The following is a 25,326-nucleotide window of genomic DNA, read 5'->3' on the forward strand; positions in this document are numbered from 1 at the left end:
ACACAGGGATAGTCGTACGAGATGGTAGAGCCGCCGCCGGGGCCCCGCTGGCAGAGGGGGAGGGAAATGCGATGGAGGATGAAAGAGACGGGGCGAGCGCGCGCAGGCAGGGGCGGCAGAGACGCGGCGGAGGACCGGAGAGCGGAAACGGTACGGCGCTTCGTCACAGTGACACGCGCGCTCGCGTCAAGTGGAGGAGAGTGTTGTGAGGAGCGCACGCGAGAGTAATCTTCCGTATGTACAAGCAGCGTGCGTCGTCTCTTCGACCGACGTTTTATTCCGTCTATTGTGCGTGCGTGCGTGCGTGCGTGCGTGCGTTCGGAACGTTCGTTTCAAAGTGACGTAGCGGTATATCTCGCGCGGTGATAGCCGTCATCGAAGTTGGTGGCGGTCGTGGGTCGGGATTAAAGAAATCCGCGGCTAATTCTCGGAAAATTAAATCTGATTATACAGAATTTAGCGTACAGTGAGTAAGTAATTAGTGAGGAGTATCTGGAAGATTGAGTTTAATGATAGTTATGTATAACATGAGACTGAAATGGAAAGTGAATAAGGAGTATTTGGGAAATTAATTTTAATTCCGATTGAAAAAGAATTGGGCGATTAATTGAGAGGAAATCTTGAAAATTCAATCTCACTCCGATTACCGAGACCGAGCAACTCTAAACTGGTATGTTTAATTTTACTCTGCGATATGAAACTAAACAAGGACGGAGGGATACCTGAGAGCTGCTGAACAACGCGCAGCTGAGTCAACGAAAAACGAGGAGAATTGACGCGGCTAGCCGAGGAGAGACACCTGTTGCGTGTTCTCGCTGCTAAGTGCAAAATTTCCCGGCCGAGGAACTTGAATTTCCCCTTTCCCCTCGGGAAACACGTAAAGATTGTTAATCGATTCATCGAAGATTCTCATCGACACCGAAAGAAATCTACGCCGCCCGCGAGGTACTCGCGGGACAGGCGATCCTGGATGCGCGTCGAGGAGGACCTCGTGATTGCTCGTCGGGTCATGCAAAACACGTTGACACGCGTCGTCGTCGAGGAGTGATCAACATCGTCGTCGTCGTCGTCGTCGTCGTCGTCGTCGCGTGGCACAATCGAAGACGACGTCACGGCGGGCGTCGTGAGCGTCGGGACGTCGCGGCCTTCGGGGCAGGCGCCGGTCATAATTGTCGACGCGTACGCGGCCAATATCGGGACACTAACGAGCAACGGCAGTAATAGTAGCAACAGCGTCAACGCGGTCGCGTCTTCGGAAATGGTGCTCCAGATGCTGGACACGCTGATGACAGGCCACGAACCGTTCTACGCCGATTATCCCGCGTACCAGGAGGCGGAGCCTCTCACCAGCCATCATTCGCATCATCAGCATTCGCATCATCACGCGATCACGCGCAACAATACCAGCGTGGTGCCGCCTGTCTCGCTGGACGCGACCACCCACACGCCAGGTACCTTATCCATCCGCGGATTTTCATTCCCGAGTCGCGTACCGTGAAAAACAATTCACTCGCTGTGTTCGATTAAAGAGAATGTCTTGGAAGGATTAAGACAGAAGTCTATATACACGTGCTTCTAAAACATCAATTTCTATTCTAAATTTATAAGGCAAGAGTCTGTATAAGATCCTCGCAAAAGGAGCGAGATATCACAGATTTTAATTTCGAATTGATATAAAATATTGCAGAAAGGAAGTGGAGGAAGTGCGATATCAATCGAGAAAAACACTGGCGATCTTAAATATAAGATTGTGTACAAAGATTAAAGGAGAGAGGAAGATGACTATATAAGAATAAGGATATTTTGTCTTATTCTACAGATATTTGAGACACATAATCATTTTTGTATTATATTTTTATACGTAATATATGTATAAAATTTTCAATCATTCCTATTTAAATCATTTCGCGAATTTTTTCTTAGTAAAATCCAATATTCAATCACAAAATGAATTATCATCTTATTCAAGAATAATCACTTTTTACATTTAAATATTCTAGCATTGAATACATTCATATTTAGCATTAAATACATTTATTCTTTAAGCGATGTTATATTTTCTAATTCTCGTCTGTCGAACGATTGTCTGTCATATGACAAGTCAAGTGTCAGATATCACATATTTATAATTGTTTTTACGTGATAATGCAGGGAATTTTTTAATCCGAATTTTTTTGATAACAAGATATATTGAGGAATTTTTATTCACAAATACATAATCATTTTTATATCATATTTTTATATATGATGTATGTATAAAATCTTTAACGATTCCTATTTAAATTCTTTCGCGAATTTTCCGAATTCAAGTAAAATCCAACATTCAATCACAAAATGAATTATCATCTTGTGCAAGAATTATCACACTTTGCATTTGCATATTTTAGCGAGCATATTTTATCGAATAAATTGTTCATTGTTTAAGCGATATTACATTTTCTAATTCTACTTTGCCAATATCGAACGATTGCCTGTCATATGGGTAGGTCAAGTGTCAGATATATAATAAGGTATATAAGACATAGAATTGCTTCTTGCAATTATGTGTAATGCAGAGGATTTTTAATCCGAACCTTTTCAATAACACAAAATATATTGAGGAATTTTTATTCATTTTGATTTATTGAATAATAAAGCATGGCAAAGATAGAAAAAGTTTTTATATATTTTTGCAATTTTTTTTTAAATCCCGTTTTGTGCGTGCTATTTATTAATGCTATTAAGTGTATTATCCGCGAGCAATAATATCGAGTTTTTTTTTTCCTTTTTGTTTATATTTTTAATACAATGAAAAATCTGCAAAAATTTTTATTTTTATTTTTCAACTCTTGTTTGTAGATTGCAATAATCGTAGACAATAGACGTTAAATAAATTTTTTATTGCTTTTATATTGCTGCTGCTGCTATATGACAATCGTGATAAAATTGAAAAACTGACAGCAATAAGTATAACATTCCACTTTGATATCATTTTTTACGGCAACATATTTATGAATCTGTATAGGTGGAAGGGGTAGGGTGGGGTGGAGGGGGGGGGAGGGAGCAGTCTAATGGATTAAACATTAATTCAAGGCCGCGCGCGGTCGTATGTTAGTTTGGAATTTATTACTGACATAACAAAAGAGAATATATTTTTTTTTTCTCTAGCTTATTATCTGTATAAAATATTAATCAAAGTTAATTATGAGAATTATGTGATTCAAAGAATTCTGTATTTTTAGAAACGAAATTTTAAGAATTTTAATTTACATCTCTGAAAGAGAGATATAGAGCTTTAATTGCGCATTTCTGTTTAGCAAACTAATTAACAATAAGTGCTGCTTTTCGAGTCTCTCGACAGAAACGATTTCATAAAATCGATCCCGTTTTCGTCGCGCAATTGGACGATGCGTTTCATTCGAAGGACAGATACATCACAATTATAACATTCGACTATCTGCATAATGGCCCGTAACTATAGTATTATTTTTAACGTGAGCATCTTTTGTTCGCGATCGTCCCTCGTTCCTCTCCGTTAAGGTGTGGCCCTTGTTATACCGGCAATAAAGCGTATCGCGCAAGGTCTCGGCGGCACACGCTTGGGAGCTCGGGTTACACGCTTCGAATGCTTTGGAATTGCAACTGGCTTAGAGATAAAAACTGAATAAATGTTATTGTACGAGCGTTAAATGAAAATATCTTGATATCGTGCTTCGTAACGTTCCAAACCTTTTTATCATTTTAAATTCACAGGTTTCGATGTATACGTATGATCAGTTCCAATTATGATCAATTCCATTAAAATCTACGAATGCTACACAATAATTTTACAACAAAATATATATATTTTGAATTATTTAGATTAGATGAAGCAATGAGATCTTAGTTATCGAATTTACGAGTTAAAGTCATGCATTATAAAAATCTTTTTATTATTAAAATCTTTTTGTATTTTGATCTGTGTTCATGAACGATTTGACAGATAATTTTAAAACGGAATTTATATATTATGTTATTTCTAAAAATGTAAAAAATAGCATTGTGAATGAAGCAAGAGTTCATATCATCCATACATTTATTTAATCATCGAAAAAATGAATATCAAAATTGAAATCCAAAGGACAATCAAAATTCAAGTGCATTCAAAGATCATTACGCATAATTTTTCTCTATCATTCTGCATCTAAGCGCACTCAAACATCAATCATCATATGATTTTTTAAATTATTAAATACATTTTTTAGATTCTTAAGTACTGACGATATGAGTAAGATCATTCATTTCTTAACACAATTTTTTTTTTTTTTTTCTAAGATAAGTTTCTCACCGTACAAAATGACAATATAATACTTGTTAGAATTGATTGATTCCTTTATTTAGAGATTTAATAATAAAAAAAAAAATAATAATATTGACATTCCATACAGATGGCTAATAATCTGAAAGTTTTTTCTCATAGACAACATACGCGTGAATTTTCACGTGGATGCCTGCCTCTGACATCGAACGCGTGCAATACGTTTCACGTGTACACCCCGACGCGTTCATGGGATAGGTAGAGTGTGGGAGAGTTCGCAGGTCACCGCTCTAACGAACAATGCGTGATTTCGTTGTGCTGTCGTCGTCGTGGACGACTTTTTTACGAGCCGCGCTCATCGCACGTCTCCCCGAGCGTATACTCTGCGTGCGTGTGCGTGCGCTCGAGTAAAAGGAGCGATTCACGACCACGGCAGGTATAAAACCTGGAGTGGCGAAGGAAAGAGTAACGTCGTTTCGTCGCGGTTTTTTTTTTATATTTTTATGCTATATAGATAAATTCTAGGCGAGCAGAGTCGGTTACTTTCGTCTTGACGCGCGATTGTCAACTTGATTAATGGTTCTAGCTATTAGCATTTGTCTTTAATAGAAATCTTATATTTTTATTAAAAAGGGGAGCGTTTAGAGAGAGAAAAGGATTGACGATATCAGATTGAATTGAGAGTAAAATGATGAAAAAATGGACATAAAAAATCTCTTCATATTAGACAACATATGTAAGTAAAGAGACTCGAAGCGCTTAAGGAAAAAGTGCATAGTCGATATATCTTTCTTCTCTATATGTATTTTACGATTTTCTGACTTCATGGCTAACCTTAATATAACACATTATCAAGTTCACATAATTAAATAGGATACGCGACTTCGTTAAATTTTGCATGTGTCATTATTTAACTCGTCATCGCTCATACATTATTATTCGCACAAATCAGAATAATGAATAAAATTCTTCTTTATACGATTTGCGATTCTGTTACAAATTTGACATAGACAAACGCCCATTATTATACTCCATATTTCCTTTTTTTTTTTTTTTTAATTAGGAAGGCAATTTTTATTCGATATTTATGAAACGCGTATTAATTCGTGACGTGTAAATAATCATCGAAAAATGTCAACGATAATAAGTGACAATGTTTTGATACCAAGATACAATCAAGTTCAAAATAACGAATTATATCGATTTCGTCCAACGTGACGACAAAAGTCCCAGATCCTGATGTGGGCCGCAGAGTCGTAGGTTCTTCGGTCAAAGATAATAACCTTCCGGCGGCGAGTCGAGAACATTCGTGAGGCAGGTTTTAATTTTCAAGAGGCCCGACTGCGTCAGTTTCTCTTTCCTTTTTTTTTTCTCTCTCTCTCTCTGCTACCCTGCCTCAGCAGACAGCAGCTGTGCATGCCGACCGGGCGTTTCATTCGATTTGGCACGTGCCACGACGAGGCTGCCGCCGTTGCTGCTCCTGTTACTGGCCGCCGCCGCCGCCGCCTTCATTGCTCACCGTTACTGCTGCCTAAACGGCGGTTCTCCGCCAGTCCTCGGCACCTGTTTCACAGCTGATACGCGGCTGCTGTTACTTTTGCCCGGCCGATATGTGTCCCCCTCGCACTCCCCTCTTCGCGCGCAGCGCAGCTTTCCCTCCCGTTTTGAGATGCTCTTCGAGAGCCTTCGTAGCTCTGAAAAATTTTCCGGCTGTTGGACGAATTTAATTAACGAACGTTCAGCATGTTAGAAAAGGAAGACTGGACGACATATTTATTTCAGATACGAGAGAGAAATATTTCGAGATTTTATAATTGCTTTCTCATTTATTCAAATGTTGAACGAAAAAAAGAAATATATTTCAAGATTTTTTTTTTGTAGATGTAGATCTCTTTTTCATCCCACAAAATATACTTTATGGGAATAAAAAATATTTCAAGAATTTATGAGTGCTGGACTCTTTTTGTAAGGATGCCAATTTTTTATCAGCTTTATCTCACGAAAGGAGGTAATGGATTTAACTTTCGAAAACAATCATAAATATTAATTTCAATATGTGTGCGATTATATACCTTTATAATTGCAAGTTATCTTTTTAAAAAAGAATAATTGAATAAGCGTTTGACGAGATACTAAAGTTTTTTTAGCGACGCGCGTTCAGCTCAAGTCGCACGAAAAGGAGTCGCATTTTTAGGCGGTCGCGATATGCCTGAAAACCTCAAAACGATGACTGGCTTGGGTGAAGGAGAGAAAGAGAGCAACGCGCGTCTGTGTGTGCAGCGTGAGGGCCGGCTCCAAGCTGCACTCCCACGCTCATCGTCCATGAAACACGGGGTGCGAGGTGCAGCTACTACACGCGAGCCTCGCAGGTGTACTTGGAATATGCAGGGTCTCTGTCCCTACAGCCCTATTAACGACGCCACATGGACACGGGAGTATGGGAAAGCGCGCGCAAGAGAGGAGAGGCCCTCGCGAAATAATTATTCCTAAGGGAAAGACGCTCGCGCTCTGATGTAACTACTAACGGCCGAATTCTTCGTATCTTTTACACGGCGCGATTGAATGCTGGGGTGAAATTGTTGAGCACAGAGTGGGCCCAAACGTTCTAGCCAGATTTTGAGATTTTGTAAGAAATTTAATTCTGAACAAGTTTCCCATAAACATGGATCGAAAAATGCTTTCTTAAAAAGTTACCGCTCAAAAATCTCTGATAGTTACAGTTATTTTATACATTTTTTACAAATATCGGAGAAAGTATTTTTTAACAAAAATTAAAGCAACAAAAGTTGTAGAGAATTAAATTATTTTTCAAATAAGATCAAATTGATTACAGTACATTCCATAGGTTTTGAGATAATCAGTTTCAAATGTACGAAAAAATATTTTTTTGGCCGTAGAGCTTTTTAAAAATATTTTTCATTTATGTACTTTAGTTAGTTGACTTTAGTTAGTTTTTAATGTTTATCTTGTTGGTTATTCCAATAAAAGAAATTTTATTTTTCTGCATTATTTAAATCAGTCACTATAGAAGGATGATAGCCGTTGATTTCTCTTTTTAAATAGCTTTGTGCTAAAACCTGCTCTGCGAAGCTGATTCTCTTCTTATGCCTTTTTAATGAAATTATGCCCAATTAAAGATAATTGAAACCTGAAGATTCCTGACCGCTACGATACTTGTGCGATGAGATCCCATCCATTTTTTTTTTCTCCTTCGTTATTAATACGCAAGTGTGGGAATGTGGGGTAGTGGCGTGTCACATGCGCGATAATGTTGTCGTTTCGTCTTAAAGATCAGTGGATTATGGTAATTCGTCAAAGTCGCCCGCATTTCATCACTACACATACACACATATCGTGCTCTGTATTATTAAACAAAAAACTAACTCTAACGAATACGCTAATCGTCCGACTAAACTATTTAAAACGTGTAAAAGAAAGAGAGAAAAAGAAAGAGAGAGAGAGAGAGAGAGAGAGAGAATACGACCTAGAGATAATGATCCTGGCAAGCCACCTGGTTTTGCCTTAACAGATACTTGATATCACCTGCTCGTTGACCCTCTATAAACTCTAGCCTCGAATTAATGATTCGCCTTCTCCCTTTTTAAGCTGCAACGCTGCTTATAATAAGGAATTTCAGCAACGTCATAAATTTAATATAGCCGTGGATGAGTGAGATCGCAATATAGATTTTCAATTAAAAGCTGATTTCAATTGATTTGCTTTTTTTCTTTTCACTCGTCTCGACTTATTTCGCCCACGCTTATTGATGATAGGTTCTCCTTGTGCAGTTATATATACTTTGGAAAAAGAGTACCTCTTATTTTTAATGAAATTTATTTGTACATTATTATTATTGTGTGTGTTGATCGTAATTAAATATATTCTTAAAAAAGAAATTTGTAATAATGAATATTTATCTTAAGAATAATTGTTTTGGACAAAATGGCATCAAATTTAATTATTTTATGATTTTACGTTTTTTTTTTTTTTATTACAATTTATTGCATCAAGAAGGCGAAATAACTGAATGATTGATGTAAAATATAAGGTAGCTGTAAGTTTCATAAGCTTATTTAATATATAATTAATATATTTTATTTTTTACGAAACGAAATATTATTTTCATTTAGTTTTGCGAAAACTAAATGAGATTAAAAATTGAATTGTTTATCTTTTAAAAAGAGACAAATAATTTTCTTTGGCACTTGTGAAAAATGATTTCTATGAAAAATATTTCTAGTTTTTTGAAACTATACAAAAATTTAAACGACTTAAAAGTCTAATAACGACTAAATCGTTAAGAGTAAATCTGAAAACTTTAGTCTCCAACTGTGCAGCAAGCTGCAATGTAATGATTTAATACCTGCCAAGGTTAACGCAACTCGCAACAATTCCTTGATTCGACTTTCTTAAATTTACTGTATTATCACTGAGATATATAGCATTTTTTACTTTTAAATGTAGCACTCCAAAAAGTGAAACATAAAACGAAGAAGCAAAGTGTGAATGAGTGTTTCACTGATTTTCGATAAAATATTGTCGTTGCTTCAATAAAATACATTTTCACTGATTCTGATAAAAAAGATTCTGCGCTAATCTTATGCATAATAAAAAAAATCAAATTAGATTAATGGATAAGGAAAAGGGAACGACGAAAAAGAACACGATGTTGCGCCAAGTTTCTAGTCGAGATCCCCGTGCGGTGATTCGAACGCTGCTTGCTTATCGAACTGACAACAATGAAACACCGCGCAGCTTCAGCGCGGTATCTCCCCGCACGGCTTGGGTCCTCTCCCGCGATCGTAGAACGGAAGTCGAGGATAGGCGGAGTTGGTTTGGACCAATCGTCGAGATACGCGCCTCCCACAGTGTCAGCTGTTCTCTGCGGACTGTCACGCGTCGGCGTGGAGACTCTGGTGCAGCATCGTCCTTTCTTCCTTATCCGTCAGTCTGATTTGATATTATGACATTTGTAAACCATCCGCAACCGTCTCTATAATCAAAGCATCTAACCATCTAACTTCTCACTCTAGCATTTCTAACAATAATAACAACAATAACAATAATGCCAACAACGTCCATCTATTTGGAATTTAAATCAGCTTAAAATAGAATGTAAATTTCTTACATTCTTATATAGTTTTTTTTTTATAAAAAATATAGAGTCGAGGGATAATTATATAGCATGAAAAAAAATTTTAAATTTACTATTTACTTAGGAAGTTTATGTATATAATGTATAATGAGAAATATTTTTTATTAGAATAAATCTTTCGTAAACCTCAATTTAATTGAAAAACAATAGAAGCCATAATCGTAATTCTTATGGTCTATATTACAATGAATTATATTCTTAGTGCGACTGTCATTAAAAACTTTAATAAAAATTTTAATCATATTTGATTTTAATAAAAATCTGAATCATAGTTCCATAATAAACAAATTAGTTAATTTATAATATCTGTTTATACATATTTTATAAACACACAGTCTGTTCATATATTAATACAATATTTCTTATATTTTACCTGACATATTATTTAAGTAATATGGCAAATAATAGGAAACATTCTTTAAAATAAATAAAGTTTTTTAAATTTCTTCAACTTGTCACAAAAAAAACCAGGATAATATTTTCCAATTTTCTCTTCTCTTTTTTATATATAAGTAAAACGTTATCAAACTGTTCCTGCTTTCAATTTGCAGGTGGCTACAATCATCTTCGCAGTCCCGTGTGCCAAGACGAAAGTCAAAGAGACGAAACGTCGCCACCACCTCACAGCCATAACACCCAACCGCCAACCTCCCATTCTAGCACTCCTAACAGTAATAATAACAATAACAACAATAATAATGCCAACAGTGCATACATCCATCTACGGAATTTAAATCAGCTCAAAACGGAATGTAAGTTTCTTATTTTATACAGAGTGTTTTATTCATTTCGATTATTAATTAATTTTGCATTATAGTATAAGTATATATATTTCATTTTTTCTCCAAACTTTTCTTCGTTTAATTGGTCGAAAGCGTTTTAACTAAAAATCTTTGCTCTATTTAAAACCTATTTATTAATAGATACAAGATATTGTAAAAAGATAAAACTCTTTTTTGCGATTAAAAAACAATATCAAAGATTTTTCTTGCAGCAATCAAATATTTGTTAATTGATTTTCTACATAATTATAAAATACCAATCAAAATTTTATAGATTTTATTTCTTCACACACATAGATCTTATATCTAAATAATTTTTATAATAATATTCAAATTTCTTTATGCTTTCTTTTTTGTATACTGTTATAAAACTATATCTTAATTATTGAATATGTAATGAACTCTATGAAAAATATAATATGAAAAAAATAATTTATAGCGAACTACAGTAATCACCACATAGCGGAGCACCTCCAGAGTGGTGGTGGTGGCCTGGGTAGCGGGAGTGATCTCGGGGGTACAGGGAGCAACGAGAGCGACCTGAGAGTCGGCGCAAACGCTACAGACAGTTACATGACGCCGGCACACTATTCCGGATACGACGAGGCCTCCGAATATCACAGCTTATCGCAGGATCATCAGGCGCCGCATCCTTACAATTTGGATAATTCACCAGACTTTTACGGTGCCAGTGGGATCCACATCGAGCCCAAGTATCAACCATCACCATTCAAAAACTATCCTCGAGGTTCGTAAGTGTGACTGAAATCAGTTAATGCACAGAAGATGTAATTTCTGTCGAAAGAGTACATTAACATAAAGTCATTTTTTAAGAATTTGTTTAATATCTAATTAGAAAACCACTTCAATAATAAATTCATTATATACAGATGCTAGAACGATATGAGTATTAATAAAAATTATTGAACTGACATCTGCTCTCTGCAGGAGGACGTTATCACGAAGGTTACAGCGAGAGCGGCGGATACGGCCAATACGATGCAACGCCGTTCCAAACAGTTCCCGGAAGCGGGAGCGGTGCTGGAGGCGGCAGCGTCGGCGGTGAACAATGGGGTGTTGGACTTCCGGATCATTTGCCTCATCATCCCGCATTTCTTGCGGGACTCGGACCACGGGACTCCTCCAATCCTCATCATCCCACATCTATTACCAATAATGCGGACCAAAAACCATTACTGCAAAGTCCTATGCTCGCCAGTTACGCAGGTAAATTATTCGAATTTGATTGACGTTTCATCACAATTCTTTTCAAGTTTTCAAATCTTTTTAATCTCTAAATGACTACGCAAATACATTTTCTTTTTATCAGTATTTAAAAAATCTCTATAAATTATTAATAAGCATAGAGAAAACGAAATAATATCGCGGACTTTATAGCTAGATATTTTAACAATTATTCCACAACTTGATATTTTAATAATCAACACTAATCGAATGTGTAAAATGTTATATAGGCGGACCATGTTTCACTGGATCAGGTCCAATTCAACTCTGGCAATTTCTGCTGGAGCTGTTAACTGATAAGTCGTGTCAGGGTTTCATCTCGTGGACCGGCGACGGTTGGGAATTCAAACTAACCGATCCGGACGAAGTTGCGCGCCGTTGGGGTGTTCGCAAGAATAAACCCAAGATGAATTACGAGAAGCTGAGCCGAGGTTTACGCTATTATTATGACAAGAACATTATACACAAAACTGCTGGCAAACGATACGTGTATCGCTTTGTATGTGACTTACAAAGTCTATTAGGGTAAGTTTAGTACATATAGTGAAGTTATTTAAATTTTATATAATTTACACATAAACGCATATATTATATATACAATATATAATACTTTTCATTGATAAATTTAATTGCAATTCTTGCTGAGAAAACTATTTTAAGAAATTTTTATATTTTATATATATTTTTACAATTTAGAAATTTAATATTATGTAAAAATTGGAAGTATGGGGTGGAAAATAACCATTTGCTAGGGGTCCAGAGAAAAATGCAACATTTTTTTACCTGAATGTGGCCGAACATTTTGGGTCGATCTTGCAATTTTGTTTAAAAAGTGTTAAACGATATGTAAATCTAACTTATTTCAAAATTTATTAAAATTCTTTCCCAAAAGATTAAAGAGACTGGTATTTCCTACGCACGTTGCATTTTTTTCTGGATCCCTAGCAAATGGTTATTTTCCACCCCATATAATATAAATTATCGTGTTATTTTCTTTTGCGATATTTACAGACTTAGTCCTGAGGAGTTACATGCAATGGTAGACTTGAAACCCGAGAAGAAGGAAGAAGACTGAGTTTTTGTTAATGAGCATGCTTTAGAGGACTGTGTCACACTTATAAAAGAAATGTAATAATACAAATTCTCTCTCTCTATCTCTCTCTTTCTCTCTTTCTTTGCATTTAAGCATGCAAGAACAAAGAAAAATGGGAGGACAAAGTATCTATGCAATGATATCACTATGAAATAACTATATTAAATACAGAAGACTGTGATAAGAGCGTCTTCTTTGTTTAGATGTAACAAAATCGAATCGGTCGTGTGTACCAAAGACAGGGTCTGCATACCATTGGTGCCTAAAGTTGAATAAATCGCGAATTTGTTTCTAAGTGATTGATTTGTCAAGCAAGTTTTAGAGAATATTTATAGGAATAATTCGTCAATTTATACATATATATATATAAATATATTTTTAATGTTACATGATTTTTCAACGCTACTACAGCGTCAAGATACTTGGTGATGCCGCTAAATTATTTATGTCTCATCATTTTAACATGTGTGTTATATCTCGTTGATAGATGACTCGATATGTGATTGTTATTACCATAATTTTACAATAAACACATTATACAATATACTACGTAGCGAGCTTCTCAATTCGATATTTTCTCTCATATGCTTTTTTTTCTATGTATAGATTAATTTAGATTATAATTCTTAACTACGTACTTTTCTTTCAAGAGCTCGCTTCTTCAAAAGAAAGAAGACATATATATTTTATATATTATTTCTTAATTATTAAATGTATATTCTGGCATGTACGCTCGCGGTATATTGAATATATTTAATATTTTTAATCGCGCAATAAAAAAAAACTGTTATACATGTAATCCGAGGCGGAAAAGCGTTGCTAATGAAAGGAGTATGCTGTTAATTTAATGTTAATATCTTTCCGTAAAAATAATGTTTATTAAATTTAGCTTTTGTTTGTTGAAGTACTCTCATTGAAAAATTGTACGCTTATGATTTTGAAGACATTGCAGATGAATATTTATAAAAAGGAAAAAAAGAAGGGCCATGTGCAACCAGTGTTCCATGTACTTGCAAATATAAAGGAAGCTCTTATTCACACGTTCCGCTTTTTTTTTTTTTTTTAATTATACATATTATGAAGAAGAAGATGATTGAATATGACGATTAAATTACGCTTACATTATATCATTCTAATTAATTTGTACAAAATTTATATTTTTCACTTTTTTTATTTATATTATTTATATATATATTTATCGTTTTTAGATAGATTCAACAAATATAGACTTATCAAATTTAGATTTCATCTGAATCTTTTTTTTTCTCATGGAACACTGGGTAATGCAATTGTATCAAATATACACATTTATATGTATGTGTAACTATTTTACAATTTACTATGCAAAAATTATATTAATGTTTCTATCAGAAAGAAAATATTATATTGAATATAAATGATGCGCAAGATATATTAATGGCATAAAAATTGACAGATTGAAGCATGAGCAACATATTTTGTATTTTCCACGTGTTTTATATCTAGAAATATATGCATATGTATATGTATATATACATACATATAATTATATGTATGTATATGATTTAAACTATTTTTGTATCTGCTGTGTTTGTTAAGTTTCCATGTACCAAAATAATTTAATAACGCTACAAAATGATAAAAGAAACAGCGTAGTATCTTTATACATAATTAACAGTATACTAATTTCAAATGATCGTTTGGGAATTTATTACGTTGACGAGGATTGTTGAAGAGAAGTATGAAATCGATAGCAATTTTTATTAAGGTCTCTTGTTAAAAGCTATCAAGATTATCTAATTACTTTTTAGCGCGATAATCGTTATGATTAAAGTTTCTCCTAGTTGTGTCGCGACCGGATGTTATAAATTATATTAAATACTCTTAGAGAGAGTCCCTAAAAATATGAGACGGAAGAATACAATGTATAAAGCTACTCGAATGTTAATATTAAGTTATCCACGGTCTTGGCACTTGTTATATTAAAAGAGAGCCATACTTCTTTCCCAGGATTATATATAGCATTTTGAAAGAGATACGAATGCAGAAACTTTTTAGTAGATGCAATAAAAAAAAGAATAAAGAGATTTTTATAAATACCTTTGACACCAATTGTTATTTACTTGTTTCCTGCTCGCCTGTTATACACATTATTGCACTTTGAACTATTTCATATTGAAAATTGTGCAACAATAAATAGATATATCGAGCTCTATAATGTCTTGTACATTATAGAACGAGTTTCAAGCGAAAATGACGCAACACATAAAAAAAAGGATACATACAAACATATATGCTAATATATTTAGAGTAGGATTTGCTGTTTGGTTGATACTATTTATTATCATCGTAGACAAAAACATTGACTTGCAAAAAGTTTGAAGATTTTAAACAATACAAGGATAGATCTCGCCTTTTCTACATTTTTATACATATGTTTGTACTCTCTTTTTAAATATGTATTAGTCTTTTATTATATTTTTTTGTTTCCTTTACATCTGTATTTTTTAATAGGATTTAATAGATTTTGCAAACTGCCGATTGTATTAAATTTTGATTCAGCGCCATGTATGATAGACACTCTAAAAAAAAAAACTGAGTGGCGCGAATCTGTTGTGTTTCTAATTGTTTAGATTTTGTTACAAAATTTACAGAACAATGCGGCACTTTGCGGGATTAAATGCAGAAACATTAACGGGATCGAACCTTGCATCTTTCGTACAATGTATCTTAGAACTGGTATGTCATGAATATGTAATAATCTTTCTATAATTTTATTAGAAAATGAGTAATCTGCGCACGTTGCGTTCTTATGGTTAACAATAAGTACTTACGCCGTGTTTTCAAATTTTGGCTAATAAAAACGATAATAAAAATATTAGACTTTGAAAGCGTAATTACTTGTATTTCAGCAATTACGCCTTTAAATAGTTTGAATTAATAATTTATTATTACAGATTACTATTTATGTATTGCATTCTTATTTTTTTAAATATACAAACCATATTGTTTTAAAGAGAAAGCATACCAAAAGTATGCTTTCGTCACTTTATTTATTATATATACATATTTTACATATATTTACTCCAATCAAGCAAAGACTGAATGATGATATGCATATAAAACGATAGCACTAATTTTTATAGGTAACAAATTCTGTGATTGCACACGCTACAGCAATTGCAATAAGAATCCATGCGGGGAAACGCGAAGTTCAAGTAATCGATAACGGCATTGGAATGTCAAAAGATTTCCTGCAACATATTGCAGAATATAATGATGCAAAGACTGTGGGTGGTCAGCAACAAATATATGAATTAATTAAATCGAACAATCGTACATTGACGAATATCCGTCGCCTATCTGACGGTCTCACCGTTTCTTCAAAACATCGATATTCTGTAGATACATTTATGAAGGTATATTATTGTAATCGTTAATTTATTATATAATGTATTTAATAATTAAACAATTAATTAAAAGATAAGTTCTATAGAAAAACATATTTCTATTTTTTAACGTTTTATATACATTTATTTATTTTTTATTACATTCTTTAATTTTATAAAAGATGGATACAGTCTTTATATATATACATAATTTTTTTTATTAAAGATATTTACGATCGATTCAGCTCCTAGTCTAGTACAAATAGAACAAAGACCTTCGGATGGCACCACCGTATCTATATATAATTTCCATGAAGTATCATTGAGTGAAAAATGGGATATGTCTACTGTTTGCTTTTTTATTGCGGCTGTAGCTGTTACAAAATTAAAAGTATGACTTAATTTATATCTTTAACATCAATGAAATTATTTCCTTTTTCGTGAATATAATAATTTTCTATTGAGATGCAATTAGGTGTCGTTCTCGATTAGAGACGAAGAACGAAGGAAGATTGTCTTGAGAATTGCAAAACCGCACAGCCCAATTCAAGTATTAAGAACATTTTTTGGAAAAAATTTGAATGATTTATGGCTGATACAATGCAAATCAGAATCAAATAATATGAATTATCATGGTTACATAGGATTATGCGGTAAAAACGTGGCACAATGGATATTTTTAAATCACAGATTAATCTATTGCCCTCTCATCTTGGAGTTAATTAAAATTGCCTTCGAAAATAGAAACGATTTATCTTCTAATCGGGAATTCAGTGCGCAAAATTTACGTGATAAAAATTTATTTATCCTACTTTTTTTTACACTTTCGCCGAGGGAATTCATATTTTTTAGTGAAAATGGAAAAAGACATGTTATGTTTTATGATATGCAAAAGATATTAAGTAACATTAAAAATTGTACCTTTAAATGTCTCACAGAAGAAACTACAAATTGTGTTGCTGCTCTCCCTGATTTATGTGAAACACAGCTATTGAAACAAATACATTTAAAGGCAGACGGATCTATTTTCAATAATAATATCAATGGATATAATAAAAATGCTATGTCTTTGAAAGGAAAAAAAGTTGTTACGATTGGTGTTAAAAGAAAGAGAATTACATCAACAATTGTAACCAACAAACGACATAATAATGAAAATAATAATATGAAAATCATTAATTGCGCAGAAGAAGAAAACAATGTATTAAATAGCCAAATAAATATTGCTTTTCCAAAACATACGAAATTATGCAAGAATAAAATTACAAAGAAGATATTGCAAAATGATATTGATAGAACGCCAACAACTTTCACTAATCTTGCGACAACAAATGATTTCATCAAATCTCGCAAAATTTGTAATTATCATGATGGTAATGACAATGATTTCGGAAACATGATTTCTCCTCTTTCCGAATGGTCCAATTGGAGTTATCATACCAATAATAGAGAATGTAATTCTGCGAAAAATATATCCGATAAATTTTCCAAGAAGGATATACGTTTTCAACGGCTTTTTAACTATACTGATCAATTTCATTTTTTGCCACGAAAATTGCACGGTCTTTTACGCCATCGTCACGTTAAATTAACAAACGTGAAATGCATTAACAGTCCTAATAATACGATTTCGCGTAAGTAGTCCTCCCGATGAATTAGATCTATATAATTATTATAAGGAATAGTTTTACATTTTATGTTTCACAGCTGCAGAAAACTGGCGAGACGAACAAACAGCGGTGCATCCTTGTAATTTGAAGCGAAAACTATGTGAATTTAAATTGTCACGTATCTCATTAAAGAGCATAAAAGTACGTATGTAAATTCTCGACGCAATAAATCATTTCAGATGATGGAGAGCTATTTTAGCAAATGTGTTTTTCTCGTAGATCATTAATCAAGTTAATGACGAATTTATTGCTGCGTGGATGATGTACGACGAAATGAAAATTCTATTAATGATAGATCAACATGCCGTCCACGAGAGAATACGTTACGAAAATTTACTTTTTAGTAAGCAATTATAATTTTCTAAAAAAATAATATTAATTTTTAAACTGATAAAAATTTTGGGAAACGTGAAATTACTAAATTATATAAATAAATTGCATTAAATCTTATTCTAATAAATTTTTTCAGTTCTAATAATATATTATGATATATTTTTAGAATACAAGGGACAGGACGAAGACGAATTGCTCTCCATCAACTTGCGCAATCCTCTGACCATGAAAATTTCTACAAAGACACGCGATTTACTCCTACGCCGTAAAATGTTACTGAAAAAGTACGGAATAAATTTAGGGTCGTTAAAGGAAAATACAAAACTGCTAATACGCACGATACCGCAATGCTTGGTTACGAATAATAATGATCGTTACAATAGCGAAAAAATATTGCCGAAGATTTATAGTTTATTAAATGACATACTCAAAAACTGTAGTACAACAAGTCGTGCAAACACATTACCACTAACTATCCATAACGCTATAGCATCGGAAGCTTGTCATGGTACCTATCAAGCAGATAATTTTACAAAACGTGCATAATTTACTGTTAATTGTTATTATTAATATTATTATATTTTGAAACATTGTAGATCTACTTGCAACTATTTTATAGACTTTGTCACTATTCTTTCGAAATTTCTTCAGGTGCCATCAAATTTGGTGATAAACTAACCCTGGAACAGTGTACATATCTTATGAAATTGCTGAACTTTACAAAGTTTCCGAATCGATGCGCACATGGACGACCAACTATAATACCTGTGATGGAACTTTCGGAATTAGAAAAAAGGAGCGCCAGGATATCTGAGGTACGTGTAATATCCGATGATTGCATTTTTTCCAATCTTTATTACAAAGATAAATTTATATATGATTCGAGATTACGTCACATTTCTTTTCTAATAATTTTAATTCATGTATACATTACATAGATAAAAACGTGAAATACTTTCTATATTATAACGGATATATATTATATGTGTAACTGAAACTAAAAGCGGTATATATCTACGATATAAATATTTATAATCTATGTGTTTTTTCGAGATATGAGTTTTTTCCAAATGCATGCTGCGCGCCTACTTAAATTTTTAATTTTATGCAAATTTTAATCTTATTCTAAAATAATAGTAATTTCTAAACTCTAAGTTTTTTATCCCGCAATAAAGCCGGCGATCAAAATATCTTTGCCAAAGTAATTGAATCTGGTAGAGACTAAATTAATGTCCGTTCCACCTAATGAGATCGGACAAACGTCGTTCGGACGAACGTAGAAGCATACTGTATAAAGAGCCATCTCTAACTCAGGTGAAAGACCCACGAGAAGAGTCGTCACCGAATGTTTCGTGTCTGGTATATTAAACGCCGAACGTATCTTGATAGCCTCTCCCTTCTACAAAATAAGAAACGAGTCAATACACATATGATAAATTATTTAATACGCGAACGCCACGTTACTTACATCTCCTAGTTTCAAATCCTTTATGTATCCGCGATAGTCGATATTCTTCTGCGCCTCTTGTTTGGCAAAGTAAATCCAATTTTGCGGACCGATCATATAGGAGTCAAGTTTTTCTGCCAAGAATACCGCCTCGAAACCCGAACTAGACGGGTCTCCCTCGACACGCTGAAACTGCGAGAACCAGATCCGTTTCAGAGTGTCCTTAAACTCGTATTCGTCGTTCAGAATAAATTCTTTATCGACCAGGAACTTCATTGCTGCTTTAAATACATCAGTTTCCAAGAACTTGTCGAGCAGCTCGTTTTCCTCTTTACGTTCGTCAGGCGTGACCGTTTCCTTCGTTTTCACGTCCATTTCGTAATTATCGTACAACGCCAGCGTACTTTTAATCGTCGGAATTTCAAACGCCTCAGGTTTGACATCCAGCAGCCTAAAATTATACTTTACAATAAAATCTGAAAATATTTCTTTTAAGAAAACGTCAAAAATCAAGCCTACTCACGGCAAGGAAGCCTCATCCGAAGTGCCGTCTTCCTTCGTCTCGCCCTGTAGATTCACGGTGACGTACTTGTACGCGTTGTTCTTGTCTATCTCGAAGAGATTTTGCGTCAGCTTTTTCACCTCGTCGTTGGAGATCGGATAATTCGGCTGAATCGGATTCTGATTCTGCTGCGGTTGGGAATTGGCGTTATCGGGTGGAGCGGCATTGCTAGGCGCGCTGTTCGTCTCCGTCACTTTCTTTTCCGCTTCCGCAGTCGGCGCTGATTGAGCCGGCGCCGCGGCTGCGGCAGGTGGACTATTAGGAGGCGCACCGTTGTTATTGACAGGTGCTTCCCCGTTAACTGGCACTGACTGATTGTTATAATAATTGTTGTACGTGATCTGGGTATGACTACCGCCGCCCTCACTACTTCCCGGACTTCTACCGTAGATACCGCCTGGCAGCAGCCGGTTCACGGCCGCGCTTACGCCCGCGCTTACACTGGAGTAAACCAGCGCTTCCTTGGCCAATTGACCGATACCAGGTCGGCTTGGTTGTAGGACAGTGAGCGCTGGCGCCTGTGCGATGGGTGGTTGAACGTAGGCAGGTTGACTGTAGGATGGTTGACCGTAGGATGGTTGACCGTAAGGCGATTGACCGTAAGACGGGTGACCATAAGACGGACCAAAACCGCCGTGAGGACTGTAGGCCGGCGGCGCGTTATGTTGCATAGATGGATTATAAGCTTGACCATATGGCGAGTGGCCACCGGGGTATGAGGGGTTCATGTTGGAAGACGGGTATCCTTGATTATAACCGTAAGGGTTGCTGGCAGGCTGTCGAGAATATCCACCTGGGAAATGATTACCGTACAAAAAAAGATGATTAACAGTGCGGATTTCAATCTTCACATGGATAAATTATCATGAAATTAGACGAGGAGATTGAGATTTTCAATCGCAAAGAATTTTAAGTTATTTTTCGAAGTGGAATTTAAAACTGATATATAATTTCTAGTTTATTCGATGCTGCAAATGCAGAGAAATTGATTCTTAAGCATTGCCATACACAAACATAGAAATCTCGCTTTCACATAACCGGCATCAAAATTATAAACTCATTGATATTATATCAATTTTAATGTCTTTTTTTCTCTCTTTTCTCTCTCTCTCTCTCTCTCTCTCTTTCTATTTCATGTAATAAAAGAGATATAAATTTTTGAAATACCCGATGGACTATACGGTGGCGGATTATTCGCTGAAGGACTCGCTGATTGTACATTCGTCGCGCTGGTCTTGGAAGCGTGCTCAGACACCGGAGCCGACGGTTTGACATTGCTCGACGTGCCGGTTGCTTTATTGTTACTGCTTGACGGGACATTCCATCCTATTTTACTCTGGTTTGAGTCTGCGGGTGTAACGAGATTCTCGTGATATTATTAGAGGCAAGTGAAATCCTGGTACGTGAAGCGTGCGAAGCCATAGATGGTCATTGTCTGTGTAGAGGAGTGTGACTCATCGAATTCATCAGAGATCCGACGCGAAGATACATAAATATTTGCAATCCACGGTGCAATTTACATCTAATGTAGGTAGGAAAATTGTGAAAACGAATTTAATCTGATCATCTACCGGAATCTCTGAATAATGTCGAACATATGGAATTTTCCCCTACGTCATTGCAATATGGATAATATAATATAATAAATATATAATGTAATAAAATATAATGGAAAATAATGCAATAATAATGAAATAAAAATTACGTGTGAATAACACAGTAATAGTAACAAAATATAGATAATAATGTATTAATGTAATATAAACATATGGGGACATGAAGGGTGAAATGAACATACGTGTGTACAAATATACAGTATAATATAATATTATATACCTGTGTGGGGTGATCGAGGTCGTTGCGTTGTTCTCGAACCACCTCGCCGGGAATTGTATCCTGTACTACTGCTTCTTCGTCCGCTTGTTTTACGGCCATCTGTATCTGCTGCTGTATAAATATAACAATATATTAGCAAACCGTTATGTGTAATTGCTTCGCATGCTTCAAAATGCTTAATCTGTGATAGAAAAGAATCTGTGACTCTTTGAATTATATTATCATATTTCTCGGTTAATGGAACTATGCGTTTTTTGTTTATTACTAATTTAAAAAAAAAAATTATTTATTATTAATATATAATTATGAACTTTTATTGTAGATAAAATTAGATTAGTAGAGAAAACATTTATGTCATTTCACGGAAGAAAGATCTTGTAAATATGTATTGAGAGAAGATGAGCTACTATATATATTTACAATTTTTAAGATAAGAAATGATGAAGATTGAGTCTATGGCTACGCACAAAAAATTTTTTTTAATCCTTACTGCGAAACGAATACGAAGTATTTTGAATTTTTATTAGAATTATTATATCAGAATGAATGGTGTCTCGCAATCTGTCCTGATGCATCATCAAATAACCTCGATTAAATAACCATTGAGTTATCTAGATCAGTGTCCTCTTTTATTTATCGCGATTCGACACGGGTACAAATTATCGAGCCTATTGTTCTCCAACAGATTATTATATAATCTAGTGGCAATTGTCTGTTCGTGTGGGATATTAAATGTATTACGCTGAATATGTGATATCGTGTGTCCTACGGCAAGTGTAGATATATTCAATATCTTTATATATATATTTTTTGGAATCGTCATTCTATAAATATACAGAGTGTCGCTTGAAAATAATCCACTAAGTATATAGCGTTATTTCTTACCGAAAAATGAGTAAAAAAGAGTCCAGAATTATTTTTCCCATAACACTTAATAAAGGAGTAATTATTGAGGAAAATTAGGTCTATGGACGCTGATCTTCATTAGTCGGGCGTACGTCAACGCTATGTACTTAGTGACACCCTGTATATTGCGAGTTGCCACATATGATATTAAAAAAAAAAATAAAAATACGTGGAATTTCCGAGGCATTTACATAAAAGTATAGTCTATATATTATGATCCACACATTACACAATGTGTACGTGTTGCGCACACTTTTAAATTGATATCTGTAACTCATTATGTCAAATTACCTTTGTTACTAAATCCACCTCACGATTTTAGAAATAATTACGGGTAATTTTCTGTGTTAATCGTATAATTTACAGAATTACTTGAATTTTATATAAAGAATGCTTTAATGAATTCATATTTTTCGAATTATAGAAATTTGTATAGGCCATGAAAATAAGCTACATAAATAAATTCGAGTTTTCATAAAAGCGTTATTGAGATCGCTTAATGTCAAATTCAATTCTCTTCTATAATGCAAAGTGATTACCGTGCGCGATGATGCCATGATGAGAGAGCAATTTTCGTTAATAACTTCCGAGATACAGACACACATACAGAATGTCGATGCAACTTTGTAATCATACATGATTTTGGGGAAATATTATAATTTTTTATAATCTTTTTGGGGAACAGTGTACGCGCGTTTACTTTAGCGATGTTTTTTTTTTTTTTCTTTTTTTTAATCACTTAATCGAAAATTTGACAAATGCATCTTAATATTTTTATACGTGATTTTCGATGAGAAACTCCAGTTTATAGAGTGTACTTCACATGATAAACGTAATAACACAATTATAATAAATGCTGACAAGTGAATAATATCGTACGGAGAGAATATACGCGCGCGTTTACGGCATGACTTCTGATTGTGAGTAACGTGGAAGAGCAATTTGCTCCAGTGATTTTACTTATTACGCACTCTATATTTGTTAGTCAATTTATCATTGTACTAACGTGAGAACATTGTACTAAGTGAATTTTATACATTCTAAAGTTGATAAATTTTTTCCAATCTGCTCGTTATTTTATTACGAATTAAGGTCATTATTATGTCATTATAATTTCTTTTCAGAAAACACTTTCTCTACTTCTCTATCTTGTTTTTTTTTTTTTTTAATTTAGAAATTGATCATATTTATTATTCTTATGCATATTTTAAAAGATATTTTGAAAGATCTTTAAATATAACTTTTGAATGACGCATCTGAATTAAATTATGATTTAAATTTTACCATTTAATAAAAAGAGAAATAAAAATCCAATATATTTTCAATTTTTCTATAAGTACACGTATGTGTTATAGCTTTTTTTCGAATGTTATATATTTATTAATAAATATTACAGATATATTTATTAATAAATAAAATATCTTTATTATAATTAGCAATCAAATTCTCCACAAATTCACATTTATATTTTACTGTGTAAAATTTTATTATTAACATGTTGGAACAATTCTTTTCCTCAATAAAACTACCATTAATTGTCGAGTTATAAATAAACATCAGTAATTTTCTAGAATTATATGATCAAAAGTGAATGGGTTTCTAGAGAACTAAGTTTCCGGGTATGTGCTGTTAATATGTAACACATTTTCACTCAATTTTACATAAGTTTTTCTTAAATGAAATTTTAAAACACAGTAACTAAAGAATTATTAATTATTTTTTTTAATTATATAAATATATGAGAAAACACACATATATATAGGAGTAAATTTGTCTAAATTTTTTAAAAATAATTTTAAATATCTTTTAAATAATTTTTAAATATCGATTCTAGATTCTAGTAAGCATAATCGCACTAATATGTTTATGTAATATTATTTAAATGTATGTGTTTTACTTATTAATTTATAATACATATCTGTTAATTTTATAATTTATATATAATTTATATATAATTATACAACATCATATCAAAACTTTTAAGGAATATATGAAATTACCGAAAATAAATAAGAACACAATCACGAAGATCAGACTCGTCCTGATTCTCATATTTATCGTCGTTTGCTTCGTTTCTATCGAATTGACAATTGACGCGTCGTTTAGTTAAAATAATCTTAAACACGAACGTATGACACGAACTGTTTACTCACGTAGAGTCGACGTTGTACTACTGGTCGACCTTTAGAAGCCGGTGACCATCATCCGTAACATTGAATGATTCATCATAGGCTTTCTCTTTCCGCTAATTCTCGGCGCACATTATCAGCTGAAGCCTGTCAACGGCACAATTTTCGATTCGACATAACAATATTGACACTACGCGTTTCTTCATATCTTGATCTTTTAGACAAACATTAAAATTTTATAAAATACTAGATTTCACAAATTTCTCGTACACTTTCCCATTGAATCTTAATCTATACATACTGTAGCCAGTTTGAAGTCGCGAAACTTCGTTCCTCTCTTTAAGGAAAATGGAACGATATTAAGCGCTTTTCATCATTTTAACAATAAGATTAACTCTTTTTGTAACTAACGGAAAATTACAAAATTATTCTTTTGTTTTTAAAATTAAGTGTTTGTACTTTATAATATTTTATTTTTTGTATTCTACAATATTTTACTTTTCACGCAAATACTTGAACAGATA

The 25,326-nt window shown here is 33.8% G+C and overlaps 3 protein-coding genes across 10 annotated transcripts in view; 2 read left to right on the forward strand and 1 right to left on the reverse strand.

Annotated features, from left to right (window-relative positions):
• LOC126848786 (ETS-like protein pointed) overlaps window positions 1–13,609 on the forward strand; it is a 98,223-nt gene extending 84,614 nt beyond the window's left edge. For 5 of the 6 annotated variants that reach the window (XM_050589981.1, XM_050589985.1, XM_050589983.1 and 2 more), the window contains 5 exons: window positions 9,983–10,183; window positions 10,653–10,961; window positions 11,162–11,440; window positions 11,689–11,983; window positions 12,470–13,609. In XM_050589981.1, the coding sequence (XP_050445938.1) occupies window positions 9,983–10,183; window positions 10,653–10,961; window positions 11,162–11,440; window positions 11,689–11,983; window positions 12,470–12,533 (1,148 nt within the window). In that variant the 3' untranslated portion in view covers window positions 12,534–13,609. The remainder of the gene's footprint in view (window positions 1–9,982; window positions 10,184–10,652; window positions 10,962–11,161; window positions 11,441–11,688; window positions 11,984–12,469) is intronic. The other variant, XM_050589982.1, reaches the window with a different exon arrangement.
• A 3,373-nt stretch (window positions 13,610–16,982) lies between these two features.
• LOC126849338 (DNA mismatch repair protein Mlh3-like) lies at window positions 16,983–18,860 on the forward strand. The gene is made up of 6 exons (XM_050591066.1): window positions 16,983–17,086; window positions 17,216–17,553; window positions 17,627–17,730; window positions 17,809–17,932; window positions 18,089–18,430; window positions 18,574–18,860. The coding sequence occupies exons 1-6, from the start codon at window positions 16,983–16,985 to the stop codon at window positions 18,858–18,860; spliced, it is 1,299 nt and encodes a 432-aa protein (XP_050447023.1).
• On the reverse strand, window positions 18,758–24,843 carry LOC126848790 (endoribonuclease CG2145-like). 3 transcript variants are annotated; one of them, XM_050589993.1, is made up of 6 exons: window positions 24,674–24,843; window positions 21,768–21,872; window positions 21,099–21,278; window positions 19,893–20,724; window positions 19,391–19,820; window positions 18,758–19,321 (listed from the first exon to the last, which is right to left on the reverse strand). In XM_050589993.1, exons 1-6 carry the CDS (start codon window positions 24,723–24,725, stop codon window positions 19,082–19,084), a joined length of 1,839 nt encoding a protein of 612 aa, XP_050445950.1. In that variant the 5' UTR covers window positions 24,726–24,843; the 3' UTR covers window positions 18,758–19,081. The 3 variants fall into 3 exon arrangements, with proteins under 3 accessions (XP_050445950.1, XP_050445949.1, XP_050445948.1); XM_050589992.1 differs by having other exon boundaries at window positions 21,768–21,875; XM_050589991.1 differs by having other exon boundaries at window positions 21,768–21,878.
• Window positions 24,844–25,326: the final 483 nt, after the last annotated feature.

Source organism: Cataglyphis hispanica, chromosome 4 (genome assembly GCF_021464435.1).
Source record: "Cataglyphis hispanica isolate Lineage 1 chromosome 4, ULB_Chis1_1.0, whole genome shotgun sequence".
In the NCBI taxonomy this organism is placed as follows: Eukaryota; Metazoa; Arthropoda; class Insecta; order Hymenoptera; family Formicidae; genus Cataglyphis; species Cataglyphis hispanica.

Bases quoted from the DNA above. Each gene is read 5' to 3' on its own strand.
- LOC126848790 (XM_050589991.1), bottom strand. From the start codon at position 24,725: ATGAGAATCAGGACGAGTCTGATCTTCGTGATTGTGTTCTTATTTATT. The intron at 21,879-24,673 runs GTAATTTCATAT...ATATTTATACAG, and splicing joins TGTGTTCTTATTTATTTTCG to CAGCAGATACAGATGGCCGT. The intron at 21,279-21,767 runs GTATATAATATT...TTACACCCGCAG, and splicing joins ACCTCGATCACCCCACACAG to ACTCAAACCAGAGTAAAATA.
- LOC126849338 (XM_050591066.1), top strand. From the start codon at position 16,983: ATGTCTTTGAAAGGAAAAAAAGTTGTTACGATTGGTGTTAAAAGAAAG. The intron at 17,933-18,088 runs GTAAGCAATTAT...ATATATTTTTAG, and splicing joins TTACGAAAATTTACTTTTTA to AATACAAGGGACAGGACGAA. The intron at 18,431-18,573 runs GTACCTATCAAG...AAATTTCTTCAG, and splicing joins AGCATCGGAAGCTTGTCATG to GTGCCATCAAATTTGGTGAT.